The 15,756-nt window shown below is 40.2% G+C and overlaps 2 protein-coding genes across 4 annotated transcripts in view; both read left to right on the top strand.

Annotated features, from left to right (window-relative positions):
- Positions 1 to 6,124, top strand: part of il17rd (interleukin 17 receptor D) — a 33,723-nt gene extending 27,599 nt beyond the window's left edge. For both annotated transcript variants that reach the window (XM_040003245.1, XM_040003253.1), the window contains exons 10-16: positions 650 to 760; positions 1,200 to 1,384; positions 1,489 to 1,604; positions 2,354 to 2,602; positions 2,686 to 3,240; positions 3,374 to 3,651; positions 3,848 to 6,124. In XM_040003245.1, coding sequence (XP_039859179.1) covers positions 650 to 760; positions 1,200 to 1,384; positions 1,489 to 1,604; positions 2,354 to 2,602; positions 2,686 to 3,240; positions 3,374 to 3,651; positions 3,848 to 3,975 — 1,622 coding nt within the window. In that variant the 3' untranslated portion in view covers positions 3,976 to 6,124. The remainder of the gene's footprint in view (positions 1 to 649; positions 761 to 1,199; positions 1,385 to 1,488; positions 1,605 to 2,353; positions 2,603 to 2,685; positions 3,241 to 3,373; positions 3,652 to 3,847) is intronic.
- A 946-nt stretch (positions 6,125 to 7,070) lies between these two features.
- The window catches only part of arhgef3 (Rho guanine nucleotide exchange factor (GEF) 3), a 33,300-nt gene continuing 24,614 nt past the window's right edge, over positions 7,071 to 15,756 (top strand). The window contains exons 1-2 of one of the 2 annotated variants that reach the window (XM_040003274.1): positions 7,071 to 7,349; positions 15,689 to 15,755. In XM_040003274.1, the coding sequence (XP_039859208.1) occupies positions 7,315 to 7,349; positions 15,689 to 15,755 (102 nt within the window). In that variant the 5' untranslated portion in view covers positions 7,071 to 7,314. The remainder of the gene's footprint in view (positions 7,350 to 15,688; position 15,756) is intronic. The other variant, XM_040003266.1, reaches the window with a different exon arrangement.

The following is a 15,756-nucleotide window of genomic DNA, read 5'->3' as shown; positions in this document are numbered from 1 at the left end:
GTGAATGCTCTGGTCTGTCCATGACTCTGTATATCATCTTACCACATGCTGAGCACAGGGCATTGTCCACATTGAGGCAATAGAATACAATGACATGTTGGCAGCCAGAAAGGAGTTTGCCTCTTCACTAATTTGTCAGCTCATTAAGGATCTCTGACTTTTCTGATTTTAAAAAAATCATATGTGGTGCTAAAGAAAAATTAGCACCACCTAGTGGCTGGAGGTGTAACTACAAACCAAAATTGATTCTACACAACAAAGGGGTCCAAGGTGAATTTTAGTAAAATAAAGTTCAGCATCCTGCTTCTCCCCCGAGTTTAAAAAAGTCTGTTGGACATTAGGATGCCTCCTGGTAGCCTCCCTGTAGAAGTTTTCCTGGCACGCTCAACTAAGACGAAACCCCGACATAGATCCAGAACCCACTGGAGAGATTATGTATCCACTGGATCTAGAAACGAGTCAGGATTACTCCAGGAATCAGTTCTCATTGTGTGCACACAATGAAACATCAACTTCAGTTCAGACCTATTTAGCTCAGTCGTTGACTCTTCCCTGCCCACTACTATCATTTTTTTGTGGGAAAGAAATACTGAAATAACAGTCTGATCTAATTGCCTCACAAATGGGTATGTTTGTTTCCATCCTCCAGTCCACTCCCCCTGGGCGGGACCTATCCGTGCCATGGCCATCACGGTGCCGCTGGTTGTCATGTCAGCATTTGCAACCCTCTTCACAGTCATGTGTCGCAAGAAGCAGCAAGGTGAGGGGAACCATGATTCATATTTTAAGGGGCTCAGTTTCTTCCCATTTTAATGTTGCTAGTAATGATTAGTGATAGTGATCATCTGCTGTGTAAATGACTTTCTTTCCTTTAGACAGCAACTGGCCCCAGATTTACTATCTTGAGAGGTGTACACAGTATAAAGCAATTACCCTTGTAAACCTTTGCATTACAAAAGGGTGAGAATATATAAGTGTTACTTCTTTCCACTCCTTTTCAAGCACTTGTACTAGAAGACAGTATTAGCTGTATTCATGCTCGGAATAAATGATCAGTCAATCAATCAATGTGACTGCACGACATCCCCGTTATCTTAATGTTTTTGTCATTTGTCATTCAAATGCAGTTGCCGAATTTCGGTCACCATACTTTAAATTTATGGCTGCATTTTAAAACAATCCTCTCTTCCCTCCTTTAGAAAACATCTACAGTCAGCTGGATGAGGAGAGCAGCGAGTCGTCCAATCACAGCGCAGCACTGACCACTGAGCGGCCGTGGCCCCGCCCCAAAGTCTTCATCTGCTACTCGAACAGAGACTGTCCCAAACACACCAGTGTCATCCAGAGCTTCGCCTTCTTCCTGCAGGACTTCTGCTGCTGTGAGGTGAGACGATCATGAAGAAGAAACTGAGGACCACTAAAAGACTTGGAGGGAAAAATATAGAAAACATGAAAAAAATCAAACTGATTATTTTCACTCATGTTCAGGTTGTGTTGGACCTGTGGGAACACCTGGAGATGTGCAAAGAGGGTCAGATGTCATGGCTCAGCAGACAGCTGGATGAAGCAAACTTCATCATCACCGTCTGTTCCAAAGGCCTGCGGTACTCACCTTACCCTCCTGTTTCTATAGAAAAATAAGCAGACAATCACATTTATTAGAGTTTAGATTTCATTAGTTTGATTTGGTTTTATTTATTTTTTATGCTTAATTTTTATGAGTGTACAGTATAATTTTAATTAGTCTTTGTTTCTGAAGTCTCATTCTTCTTTTTTTAAATTTAGCCAGGGAGACTTCTCCTCCCTGGCTCAGAGTGAATGTTTTCTTCATATTTAATTGTATTTTTTTGTGAATATTACAGTTAAGGCGCTGAAAGTGCCTTCAGCTGCAGTTCCTCAAATGGCCACTAGATGCCTCTAACATTTTTTATCAAAAGTAAACATCAGAATTTGAACTAACAAATAAGTCAGGGGTTCAGTAGTTACTTTATAGTAAAATATTTTAAAATTTTTGAATTAAAACACGAAATGTGTTAAAGATGCTGATGCATATATGATTTAATTTATGGTAGGCTCACAGGTTTCTAAACCTAATTGACGAGTGTGTCACCCCTCTGTCCCACCTCTTTTTACAGGTGTCATGTTTTCTTCATTGTGTGTTCACTTGTTTCCATCTTTCCTTTGGTCTCTCTTGTCTTCTTGCCATACCCATGTGCCTTTTCCTCTTCAAGAACATTTCAGGTTTCTAAAATACAAAAAATGTTACGTAAGGAGTCAACTAAAAATGTACCTTTATTCTTTTCCTTACCATATTTTTTCAACCCCTTTTGTCATAACTGTTGTTTTTTTGCAGCTATTATGTGGAAAAGAAGAGCCGTCGAGGGAAGACGCCAGTGAGCCGCCGTAGTAATGGCAGCAGCTCTTCGATTACTGCGGTTGGTGGGGACCTGTTCATTGTGGCGGTTGCCATGATTGCTGAGAAGCTGCGGCAGGCGAAGCAAAGCGAAGACAGCGGGGCACAGGAGATGAACCGATACATGGCAGTTTACTTTGACTATTCTACAGAAAGCGACATCCCCACCATGCTGAGTCTGGCTACCAGGTAAAGATGGGAACCATGAATACAAACTTTAATGAAAATGATAAATACTTGCAACCTGATAAATAATTTCATTTCCTGTTTAGGTTCAAGCTGATGGACCAGCTGCCTCAGCTCTTCAGTCGGTTCCATTCGAGTCATTCCGGTCTGACTGATCGTGAGCAGCAGCCTCTTAACATTTCCCGGAGGAACTATTTCAGAAGCAAGTCCGGGCGCTCGCTCTACGTTTCCATCTGCAACATGCACCAGCACATCAGTCAGAACCCCGACTGGTTTGAAAAGCAGCTTGCTCCTGCTGGAGCATCCTCTACCTCTCCTGACTCTTCCTCCAAACATCCGTCTCTCGCTGCTGTCCAGGCTCCGAGCCTTCCGCCCAAACCTTCCTGCTCCTTGTCATCTCAGGCTGAGCAGAGGTTTGACTCTGGCTTGGTGCTGAATGAGGTGGTGGTGCGAATGCCATCGCTGGAGAGTGGGGAGGGCGTGATAGGGAGGAACGTACTCCAGCTGGCCCATGGTTCCAGCCCTGATCCCAACCTTGGCCCGAGTCCCAGTTCCACCCCTGACCCCTGTCCCAGTCCTGGTGTCTGTCCCAGTCCAGACCTACCACACTCTTCTCTGTTCATGCTAGATCCCAATTCAAGGTAAAGGAAAGTGTGTTACACCTCATTTTTGTTTTCTTTTAATTTCACTGATATAACAGCAGGTAACATATAACTATTATTATTATTATTATTATTATTATTATTCTGACTGCAGATGCTTTTTCTGTTACAGGTCTGCTTCTGGAATATCTGGACTGTTATCCGAAGACTCTTCCTCCTCCTTGTCCTCCTCTGGTCCTTCCATCCTCCAGGATGGCATTTCCCCTGGTCAGGGACAGGCTGATGAAGGCCGCCCCACTGTTCCAGAGATCCCCCCACCTCGTGATTCAGGCATCTATGATTCATCTGTTCCTTCATCAGAGCTTTCTATTCCCTTAATGGACGGACTGTCACATGACCAGGCAGACTCCTCCTCCCTGGCTGAGAGTGAATCATCTTTCTATGGTTTGAGTAAGGCCTCAACCTCAACAGATGTTTTATAAAATCGAACTTTGCTGTTTGTTCTGTAGAAAAAGCAACATTTTCAATAACATGCATGTGCCAAATTTCCCTGACTTATGTCCTCATGTGACTTTTGCACAAAGGTAAATGATTCTTAAAGACTGAAGGGGATCATGGTGCTCACACTTGGCTATGTGTCTTTCAGGTGATGAAGAGGCACCCGCTGCCACATCGCTCAGCTGCAGCGCTGCCACGGTGTGCAAAGCTGAGCTGCACCACCATCATCACCTCGAGCAAAATGACGCTGTTCTCACACCTGTGGCATCGTTGTAGGGGTATGCCTTCAGCCAATCAAAAGAAGGCTAGCCTGGTGATGTCATCTTGTAAATCAATGTGGCAACTTGGACCAAAAAGTTGCCTTTGTGAAGAAGGCGAAGCTGGAAGAACCGGAGTGGGAAGCAGAAACTGAGTTCTGGAATGCTGATCTGTCATAACTATGTTAACCACTGAGTTCTAGAACACTATTCCATGGTAACTATGGTAGCCACTATGTTGTAAAACACTTGACCATAGTGACCATGGTAACCTTTGAATTCTAGAATGTTGATAAATAGCTATGAAAACTATGGAACCACTGAATTCTATAACAGTATTCTTTTGTAACTGTGGTACCACTGTGTTCTAGAACAGTAATGACTGTGATTGCTATAGTAGCCACTGTGTTCTAGAGCAGTATTTCCTGGTAATTGTGCTAATCACTGATTACGAGAAAACTTTGGTAATTGCAGTTCTTTTTTTCTTTTTTTTTTTTGTCCACTGGAGGATTTTTGAAGGACTGGAACTCCAGATGTTGGCAGAGGTGACCATTTCAAACCAAAGATGGCCTCAGGCCACAGTGTCCTGATTGGCAGACAGAAATGTATGACTTGATGTCAGGTACCAAAACTTGATGCTGTAACAAACCAGCTGTTCCAGTACTGTTTTGATGTGAAAATGCAAGATAAAGCAGAACCTGATCAAAGAGTTTACTTGCTGCCCAGGACTGTCAAAGCAGTTCTTACTTAAAGCTGCTGAATGTATAAACACCTTAAAGACATCAGTCAGCACTTTTGGACCAAACACTTCTGGGAAACTCCCTCAGAGTAACTGCTCCACAGAAGTGCATACCATCAAGGACACTTTTTTTTTCTTTTTCTGTTTGCATGCACACCTTCGGTAAAAATGCTAGCATGAAGTTTGACCCACCTGGCTGCTGTCATAGCAACAGCTATCACAATTACATAATGGAGAACACGGTGGTTGGAGCCGTATGTTTGTTGTGTGACTTTTTTCATAACAGCGATGGCATTAGAAAGGGGACAGATATAGACTTTCTAGAGGGAAGCACCAATTCTGGGCTTTTCCAGTGACCACAGCTGTTATTGCTGCAGATAACCAAACAAATCTTCCCTATTCTCTGACCAAACATGTTATCAAGTAAACCAAAACAGTTCAGATCTGCTTTGGTTGTGGTGATTCTTGTAACTCAGTTTCAGTCTTTTTGTTTTCTCTCTGTTTTGCTTATCGGTGTATCAAGTCGAGAGGAAAATCTAGTAAAGATTTCACATTTCTTCTGCCACATACAGGCTGGACTTAGATGCTTTATTTGTCTACTGTCTTTCATTTTTAGTAATCTCTGGCTTACATAGGTAATGTTTACTATTCCTATTTTATCATGGCGATTGCATTACTCAAAAGGTTCCTCTTGTGCTTTACTTAGAGTGAAAAAAGGTCCTTTGCACTTTTAGTTCTTGCATTATGCAAAAATACAAAAAAGGGGGGACTGTTTTGATGTAATATTATTTTGTATTATCGTGATTTAAGACCAAATACTGAAAAAACTTATACTATAAGATAAAGAATCAGATGAAGCTTGTTTAAGAGGTGCCTTTTTTATTTAAACGTGCCCACTTGTTTCTTGAAAGACATTTGCATCATAAAGAGAAACCTTCTTTAAAAGCACATCTTGTTTTGAAATACTTCCAACATACTCATGTCTTATATTTGTTGACAAAGATTTATTGTTGGTGTAACAAAGTAACATGACCACTATTATCGGATCATAAAATCGAATATTTTGTTTAAAGAAGTGACATAAATGTTAGTACACCTGGCTAACAATGATGGAAGACTATCATTTACGTGAACAAAGTATTTTGCTTTTTGAGTTTTTCTTTTTAAAAATTGTTTTCTAGCTCAAGAGAGTGAGTTGCTGCTGAATGCGTGAGTGAGGATTTCTGGTTCATCTGCAGGTTTGAGTTGGCTGGAAGGGACGATGTAACATTTCCTACTTGTAAATATAACTTTTATTTTTCTCTGGAAATGTCTGATATGATTTTGTATAGTTAGACTTTTATTTTAGTAAGCTACTTGTTTTTAGAAATTGTACTGTTTTATAGTACCTTTTATATAGAAAATAAAAAATCCATATTAAAAAAAGTTATTTCTATTTCCTTTCTTTTCATGACTTTCTGCTGGGGATGATTTGGATATGAGCAAGCTTTTATTGTAGCAAAATATAATTTGGATCAAAATATCCTTTATGGCTGATCGTACTCTGTGACATGCTTCAAGCTGACTAACAGGTTTTAGTTTCTTGTGGTGAAACAAACACTCTTCCCTGATATAAAAGCCACTGGACAGCTCTATAGTTTGTGAGCTGTGAGGCATCAAGGCTTAAATAAACAGAAGCTACTAAAACTCAGATGTTCTACAAACAGCCTGCTTTTATTTTCAGAATAAAAGCTTAAACCCTGGCATGGTTTAGAGATGATTAACAATTAATTTAAAAAATATTTGAGAATTCAGTAGGCTACATACTGAAAGCTTGGAGGAAACAAAAGTATCAATTCTATTGCACTAATATCAGTCCAATAACAATACCAACTTTGCTATTGATAATATAAACATTTGGATTATTCTGCCCACGTCTAGTTTGAACTTTTGGATATGTATGAGGTCATAGAGAGCAGATATAATATGGTCATCTTTGGCATAGAAGCTCCACCCACCTGCTGCTCAAACCTCTGTTTTTATGAGTGAGTATCATCCAGTCTGGAGAAAATTGGTGTAAAGGTGGAATAACTAATACAGCTTGTTTGAGAGGATCTGTGGTGCTGCAACCAAGGAGCAGAGTCTTTTTTTTGACTGAATCATGCAAAGCTACTGTAGAATAAAAATAAGCCCGATCTGGAAATGCATAATACTACTTTGCATTACAACAAATGTTAAACTATTTGTTCTTGACAGTCTCTGTTTTTCAATTTTTCCTCAATGCATTCTAAAACACATTTAATATGTTAATGTCAAATGTGAGTAATATCTCATTTTATCTTCAAAGTCAACCCATGCTTTTATTTTGAAGGCGAGGTTCGAAGGAAGGCGCTGCTCAGACTCGGCTGTACAGAAAAAGGAAGGATTTATCGCTCTCAGGTTGTTATCCGGCACAAATCTTCGCACTGAAGCTGGACTTTCATTTATTTTAAGAAGAAACTTTTGTTTTCACTCACTGGAAGAGCTAAACTCACTGAAGCAGCTGATCCGACTGCTGTTTTTGTTTAATCAGGGGTTTTTTTTGTTGGTTTTTTTATAAAGAGGGTTTGTTTTCGGCTCGTTGGGAGGAGCTGCAGTCCGATGCAGGCAGGTGATGGATGTCAGCGGGGTTCGAGGTGAGGGGAAGCTCCTCTGTGAAGCTTGAGATGTTTTTTCTGAAGTTTTTTGGTAAAGAAAATGTATTAAAAGTTTCGGGGAAAGACATGCAATTCTATGATTAACCCTATCACTGCCGGTGTGTGTTTAATTATAAGGTTTTATTATACATGTGGAAGATTTAAAGTCAAGAGACTCTGAAGAGGCAGTCAGTCTACCAAAGAGAGAAAAAACTGAAAGAAAGAGGTTTTTATTGCTGCTTCATGAGTCACAAGTTTGCATGAGAGGGTGACTTATAGCTTGTGCAAACACACACACACAAGACTCCAAGTCTATCTCTGTGAGGACCCCGAGCTTTACCCCTGAACTTTACCTGGACCTCATTCACCTCATTCAATTCTGAGCCATAAAAGAAAGCTTTCAAGCACCAAAAGACAGGATCTGTTTTCCCAAGCTGTAAAACTCAAGCTAGTGCTAGCAAAAAGGAATACACACACACACACACACACACACACACACACACACACACACACACACACACACTGGGTACTTCTGTCCTTGTGAGGCCCTTGCTATGATTTTAACCTGTACCACACACAGTACATTTCAGATAAACAGCCTTCTGCAGTCAGTTTGCCTCTCTGACAGTTTGGTGTGAGCTGATATTTGTTTGCTGTTTAAGTCACAGTTTTCTGATACTGTTGAATTAGCAGCTGAAGCTCTGGAGTGATGTGATGTTATGCTAGTTTGTGTTAGTTTTGGTTACTTAAATGCAAAATAGCATTTGTTGAAGCTGGTGTTTACCCACGCTGCTCCAGGATGATCTCATAAAGAACTTCCTCGGTCTTCATAAATGTTCAGTGAGGTTGAGATCATGTGATTGCAGGGAAATTCATGTTTGCTGGGACGCCTACTTTGGTTTTTAAGTAGTTCTTCAAGGCTTTGATGTGTGTTTGGGGCTCATTATCCCGCTGCTGTGCGAATCCCACTCCACAAATATCAAACCAGAAGGTGGAGCGAGTCTCTGAAGGATGGAGAGCTGCTTCTCTTTGGATTCAGTGTGGCGGTGTGGATTCATAGTCCTTCTAGAAGCAAGCCTCTCTATTTGGACAGTTATTTTTTTTTATAAGTATCAGCTGAACTAACTTCTAATTTAGCTGTTCATTGGGAGCTCAAATCAGAAGTTGCTCTAAAACAAGTTTTTATAAAAAATCTTCTGCTCACAAAATTATACTTCCATAACCATATTTGGTGCAGGTGTCCTACTCTGTGAGGCAGGCAGTAAATACAGCGTAGAAGTCAGCGTCTGAGTTTTAACATTAGCCGTCCTGTGCCCTCATACAGATGTGTTATATTTGGAATTTGGTGCTTCATAGAGACTTTAAACATTTGAAATGGTAGAAGTATTTACGTCATATATGTAAAGTACAAACATTATATATAAATTAAAATGACTGAGTATGAGGATTGTAGCATAATCACTGATTTAAAAATGTCACTTTATTGCTGCAGTGAGAGATTATTTGAATATCCTGGATGCTACTTCATCCATATAAATGCAGGATAATTTATCACCTTTCAGTATCTTCAAAATTATAACTAGCTAAAGGTTTTAGATAAAAGTTATAGAGTACAAACTAAAATATTAGTGTAGCGGTCATTTCCATGCTCTCATCCATTGGGAATTTTAAAATTAAGACAGTATAGCATTGAAAAATTTTACCCACTGGTGATCTCTAACTGGCATTCATCATAGACTGTAGTTTTTCTTCTTCTTTTGGGTGCTCCCGTTATAGGTAGTCACAGCAGATCGTCTACCTTTGTCCCACCTTATCCCTAGCATCCCCTTCTTCACTACATCCATGAGTCTTCTCTTGGTCTTCCTCTTCTTCCTCTGACTGGTAGCTCTGTCTTCAACATTGCTTGAGTAGTATATCCACTATCCCTCCTCAAAACTCATTTCACTCACTCGGTTCACCCTGAGTGGTGCCTCTGATGTTCTCATTTCTAACCTTGTCCAATCTAGTCACTGCCAGTGAAGATCTTAACATGTTCAGCTCGGCGTCCTATCTTTTGGTCATTGTCACTGTGTCCAAACCATACGTCATAGCAGGCCTCACTCACTTGTCTTGTAAACCTTCCCTTTCTTTCTTGCTGCCATCATTCTGTCACAGCTGCTCCACACTGCCTCCACTCTCTTCTACATCTCTCTTGTGCTCTGTCCATTGCTTTGGATGGTTGATCTCAGGTGTTTATTCCTCACAGCTTCACTGTTACTTCACTGTTTCATCTGCCTCCCACTCATTTGTACACATGTATTATGCTTTATTTCTGCTGAATTTCAGTCCCTTTCTTATTTCTAGAGCAAGCCTCTGTCCAGAGGATACATCAGATACCTTTCTGGAAGTTTCTCTCAGCACTACAGCTGTACTTTCACACTCTTCTTGTAACTCTTAACTACAACTTAAAGCCTGTGTCAACTCCCCCCGAATTCTGTGCAGCCATTTTCCTTCTTCCTTCTTCAGCCTCTGTCTTCACTCACTTCCTCTTTTTGATTTCCAAAGTAATCCTACAGACTGTTATCCAGTGCTGTTTTGCTACAGTCTCCCCTGACACCATCTCACAGTCTCCTGTGTCTTTAAATGGCACCTTCTGCATAAGCTGTTGTCCACCTGCCCGCACCTTCCTCGATTCTTTTATGTCACTCGATGTTCCTCCCTCTTCTTGAAGCGCATATTTGCCACAGCCATTTCCATCCTTTTTCAAAATCCACCACCATTTGTGTTTTTCTGCCTTTCTCTATTTGACGCCATACCTAACCTACCTTCTCATGACCTCCTCATGACCTCCTCATCACCTATGGTCCCTTTGCTTTTATGTCAATTGAAGTCTACTTTAATCAACAGTCTTTCTCTGCTGACATCCAGCCTGTGGCTCATATTCACTGACAGCATTCAACATCACCCCTTCTATTTAAAAGGGAGTTTTCCCTTCCCACTGTCGCCAAAGTGCTTGCACGTAGGGGGTCATATGATTGTTGGGTTTTTCTGTGTGTGTGTTATTGTAGGGTCGACCTTACAATATAAAGTGCCTTGAGGAGACTGTTGTTGTGATTTGGCGCTGTATAAATAAAATTGAATTGAAATGGAACTGAATATTTCAAGCCTCACACTTGTGATCCTGTCTGGCATTCTCTTCACCCCCACAGCACCGTCATATACATTTCCTTCAAGATTGCCCCTGCTCCACCATAATAGAACATCTTAAATCTGCCTTCAGTGCTTCTGACCTTGCTTCCCTTCCACCTAGTCTCCTGTACACACAATATATCCATATATATCAGCCTACTCTCATCTCCACACTCATTCCTTTCCTTCTCTCTCACTGCCTCCTAACATGCCTTCCCCCTCTCCTGTTGCTTTGTCTTCAGCCAACAGTACCACAGTTTCCACAAGCTCCTTGTTGGCGAACAGCACCAGAGGCAGTCATTGTTAACCCGACTAATCCAATATGGAAATGCCATTTTTTTATGAGCCACGTGTTCAATTTGGCAAAGATTTTGGGCCGGATGCCTTTCCTGATGCAACCCTTTCCATTTATCTGAGCTTGGGACCAGCAGTAGGGGTACACAGGCTTGTGGCCCCCTCTTGGCTGGGTTCATCATATACTGTATTTAAAAGATGGATGTAGCTACCATGATCATTTGTAAATAACGGCATAAACAATATTTGCAAACATCACACCTGGAAGTCTCGTCCTGCTTAATAAAAAGACACTGAAAGACCTTCCATACACAAGTTTTTAGATGTAACGCCACCTCCACACACAAAGTTTTAGTAACAAAGCATGCAGTAAATACAACCTGCATTTCTTCTGTGGGATAGGCAAATCTTTCTTGTATGCAGGAATTCTGCCTTTGGGGCTTCAGTAATATTATGAAATCATACGCAAATGTGTTCTGTAGTTACTTGTACGTGTAGTAACTCAAGTTTCTCCACATTTCAGGGGTCCATAAAAGGCTGACTGTCAAATGATTAACTGCTGCTTTGATACTTGTTTTCACCACATTGGTGATTGTTATGTGATAATAGTCACAGTTCTCCTGTGTGGTTTGAATACCACTAACTTCTACTGCTCGCGTGGAACTTTCAATGATTTCTCCGAAGCTCATAGAGACCGAAAACTTTCTGTCCGTATACAAAGACACATGCAATGCTGCAGCATTTGTATGGCGAAAGCTGAACATTTAGACAATGACTGATTACTCTCATTAAGCTGCTAATTATGCAGCTCATGGGATGTACCTCTGTTGATGTAATTTAGAAATAAATTCTGTAGATAGAATTAACATTTAATAATGATACAACGGGCACCTGGGCACCCGTGAGAGCCTTCCCATTCCAGAAGTTGGACTCGCAAATCAAAAGAGATGTTAAAGAGAATGTGTAGATGTGGTTTATGTGCGTTTGCAGTTTGCATTTTTTCTTTTTAGTGCTTGAAATTCTGATAATTTTTCATCTTTTCTTTAAAACATTTTTTCCTAGCTTTTCCTTGTAATAGTCTATTTGTTCATTTCTGTATTCATGGTTTCCATACAATAAGATTTTACTTTTAGGTAGGTAAAAGCTAAATTTGGTCAACTTTTTAAAATCAATTTAATCATTTATTTATTTATTTAAGATTGTTTGTACTTTTTCTAAGTAATGAAAAAGGGATGAATGATATGAACTCAGTACAGTCCTATTTGTGCAGTACTTTCAGCTCTGGTTCAGTCCAACAGAGAGAAATTTCTCACTCGTTATATAGAAATATAGAAAAGTTTGGCAGATTGGTGTTGGCGGGTACTTTACAATGAGTTTATCAGCTGTCTAACTAAAACAGGCTGACACTGTGTAATGTATTTTAACCACTTTTGCTATGTCTGAAATGCTTCTCAAGAGTCATAAAACAGATGATGAACTGGGTGTGGGGAGTTAATCTCTGGAGAAATGTGGTTCTGCTGCTTTCAAGGGACAATGCAAGATGTTGTTCAGGTGACATTTTTTGTCTGTCATTTAGACATAATTGTTCCTACCCACACTGCACGCCGCTCTGCTGGTTTCATGAGACGTTTTTGTGCCTGAGCTGTGTGTTGTGATTATAGTGCTGACGGAAGTGGAAGCAGCACAAAGAATGAAAGATTTGGTTTGACATTTGAGATTGATACCACTTCATGGACCTCTCCTAAATAGTCCACTGATTTGCAGATAGTTTCATATCTGCATGTTTATTAATGATGACAACAACAGAACAGAACAATGTAAAACTCCAAAATGACTCCCACAGTTAGTCTCACTACAGCTAGCCCCCCCTTGAGCATAATGCCCTGTTTTAGTCTGAAAACTGAATGTTTGCTGAGAAAGTGATATTAAAAACAGATGAGGGGATAAAAGATTTACCAGGAGAACAGGCAGGGAAAGACTGGAGGTGCGTGTAGCCAAACACACCTCTGATCTCCTCAGCAGGAGAGTTCAACCACGTCACCTCCCTCTTGGGAAAAAAAATGAGTTTAAAACATTTTAAGGTTTAAGGTTAGAGTAAGGGTTATAGTACATGTATTCAAGTCGGCATAATGTCCTCTGAAGTGATGGAAACAGAACTCTGTGTGCAAGTGTGCGTGCGTGTGCATGTGTGTGAGTTCATCCAGGGTGGGATGGTTTGCACTATTGGAAAAAGCCCTGCAACTCCCAGGAATGAATGAGTCACACACATAAAGGCAAACACACACACACAGACAGACACACACACACACTTTAGAGCCATGATGAGACAGAAATTGTTTTTTGGTCTATTGATTAAAAAAACAAAACAAATACTGATGCCTGGTAGCGTCTGTAACTTCAGATCCATCCATGTCATTGTTAGAAAATTGTCATAAAACACAATGAAGAAGCAACAGAAAGCTGAGAAAAAGCAGCAATCGCTGAACAATCTCCCACCATACACTGTGTGTAAACACATTCGCATCTTATTGTTTTACAGCTGCTCACTGTTTTCCAATTCAGACCTGTTTCATCCTCTAAAACACCATCCAATCACCATCTAAAACGGTGAATGAGGTTTTAATTTAAGATATCAATATTTTGTAGGCTTTGTGGCAGATGCCAGATGGTGGGAATTATTACAGAGTTACACATCAGAGTCTCTGTTAGAGAAGGGGATCACTTCTGAGGTGGGGGAATGATCACTTTTTTTCTGTGAATCAAATCACAATGAACCACCAGCACAAATGGTCTACCATCTAAAGAAAAAAGAGGGGAAAAAACTGCGCATCCCTCAGCCCGAGTGCGTCATCTGTTGGGGGAAGTTGGCACTGGGTTATGGCATAATGAGACAAAGATGTCATTCCCAGCTAGTCATTGTTCAACACAAAGGGTTACTGGTGAGTGGGATGTATTTAAACCCAAACAAGGATCTTCTCCTAACAGCTTTAGTACTTAAATCTAGACAGCGAGTGAAAATCAAAGTAGAAAAAGCAGGTCAAACCAAGTGCAAAAACATTAATGTCCAAGCAGGCTCATAAACCTGATATTTACGCCACCGGCACCCTCCAAAACTTCCTAATGTGGACATTGTGTGAGACACGGTCAGCATCTGACAAGACAGGATTATATGATTTAGTTTTTCTTTAGGAGTTTCACAGTGATGGATGTTCATACATACATACATGGCCAAAATTTCTCATAGTGAGGTCAGCATAACCGAAGTAATTTTTGCGTTTACAAAGTTAGTTTACAGCAGCTTATTTCAGATAAAAGCCTTTTAAGAATGATTATTGTACTGATCTGTGAGTCATACAAAGCTGCTCTTGTTTTATCAAACCAGTCTGTATTTTTTAGTGTGAAACAAGAACTTCTGGAGCAACTTTGTTTGGATGTAACTTCATTTATTGTCATAGTTGTTTATCAGTGAGCCACACAGGCCTTACATAAGCCTCGTTCTTAAGGTAGAACTGACTAAAAGTGAGTTCTACCTTAAGTAAGAAACATCCAATCAGAGAACTCCTCAGCAGTTACCGTGCCACTGACAGCAGAGGGAAGGTAGATACTGAAGTCACAGACACAGTTAGGAGCTTCCTGGGGTGAGAGGCCAGGAAACAGAGCAGGACTGCTGTCACTCTCTGTGTCACACAGACAGAAGAGGGAGAGGCTCTAATGATGTAACATGTTTGTCTCTGGCTGTCTGTGTCCTCTCTGTCTGCTCGTTCTTCTGCAGCTTCACCAGCGTTCATAAGCCTTTTGTTCAGATTAGAAATGATGAATGTGCTATTAACAGTAAATAAAAGTGGATGGCTCTGGGAGATGCTGAAGTTGGCCTTTGCTACAATTTCTGTTACTTTGTTGAATCTCTAATTTTTGCACAGTCAGTTGCAGGACTTGCAGAAGCTCAGGTTGGAGGGAAGCTGTCAGGTTATAAGGACAGGAAACACACTTGCAGTTTCACACCAGTTATTTCCACATACATATGCCGATATACACCATATTTCACTTTGTCAGTTTAGCGGAGCTGCTTTATAGTTTAGTCTACAAACTAAATGTGACACAAAGAGTTTGTGTGGGTTACAGTTGTTACTGTTGCTGAAAGTCTGACTACTTAAACAAATAATCTGCTTACCTTAAAAGTTTGATATCCATAATAAAAACAAATGAAGTACAAATATCCTGTATTTTCTTTAAAAGTAGTGATGTCCGGCCTCATACACACAAATGGAAGCCAAGCTTTGTTAAATCTGATGGAGGCTAAGCCATGCCAGAGCGCCTTCATTCCTTTATCTGTTCAAAATTCATAAGATTTAACGGTCAGTAAAGAATTTAACCGAACTTACACAAAATTATCACCTAAAAGATCTTCACACAAATTTTGCACTGGGTAAAAGGTCGTGGGTGTAGTGACTTTGAGAAACCACCTGGTGGAGCTCTGCCCACTTCATATTTTACACACCTTTGAAGGCTTGCCTCCTTTACTCATCGTGACAATCTGCATAGTTAAAAAGCCAAACCTTAAAAAAATTAACTTAATTTTTCACAAGTATAAAGATTAGTTTTCACTTAATCTTCTGTTGCTAATTGTGCAATGAAATAACTCAGCTTTCAAAACTGCTCACATTTTAATTTCTGTATTTTTTTTTAAAGTTTTTAAATCCTAGTGAAGTTATTAAAAAATAAAATAAAAAAAACCGTAATTGAAAAGCAAATTGAAAATCTTTTTTTCTTCTTCTTTATTGTTTGAGGTAACAGCATGCTATCATGTTCCTTTCATCCTTTATTGCTTCTCTCCTCTCCTCATCGGTCTCTCTTCCTTCCTCCTTTTCTTCCTTCAGGTCGAAGCGGCAGAGGAAAACATCCTCCTTCTCTCTCCTCTCTCCTGATGGCTGGACCCTTAGAGGGG

This window comes from Simochromis diagramma, unplaced genomic scaffold (genome assembly GCF_900408965.1).
Source record: "Simochromis diagramma unplaced genomic scaffold, fSimDia1.1 OVJJ01000320.1, whole genome shotgun sequence".
Lineage (NCBI taxonomy): Eukaryota > Metazoa > Chordata > Actinopteri > Cichliformes > Cichlidae > Simochromis > Simochromis diagramma.
This window is presented reverse-complemented; position numbering and strand designations above follow the sequence as displayed.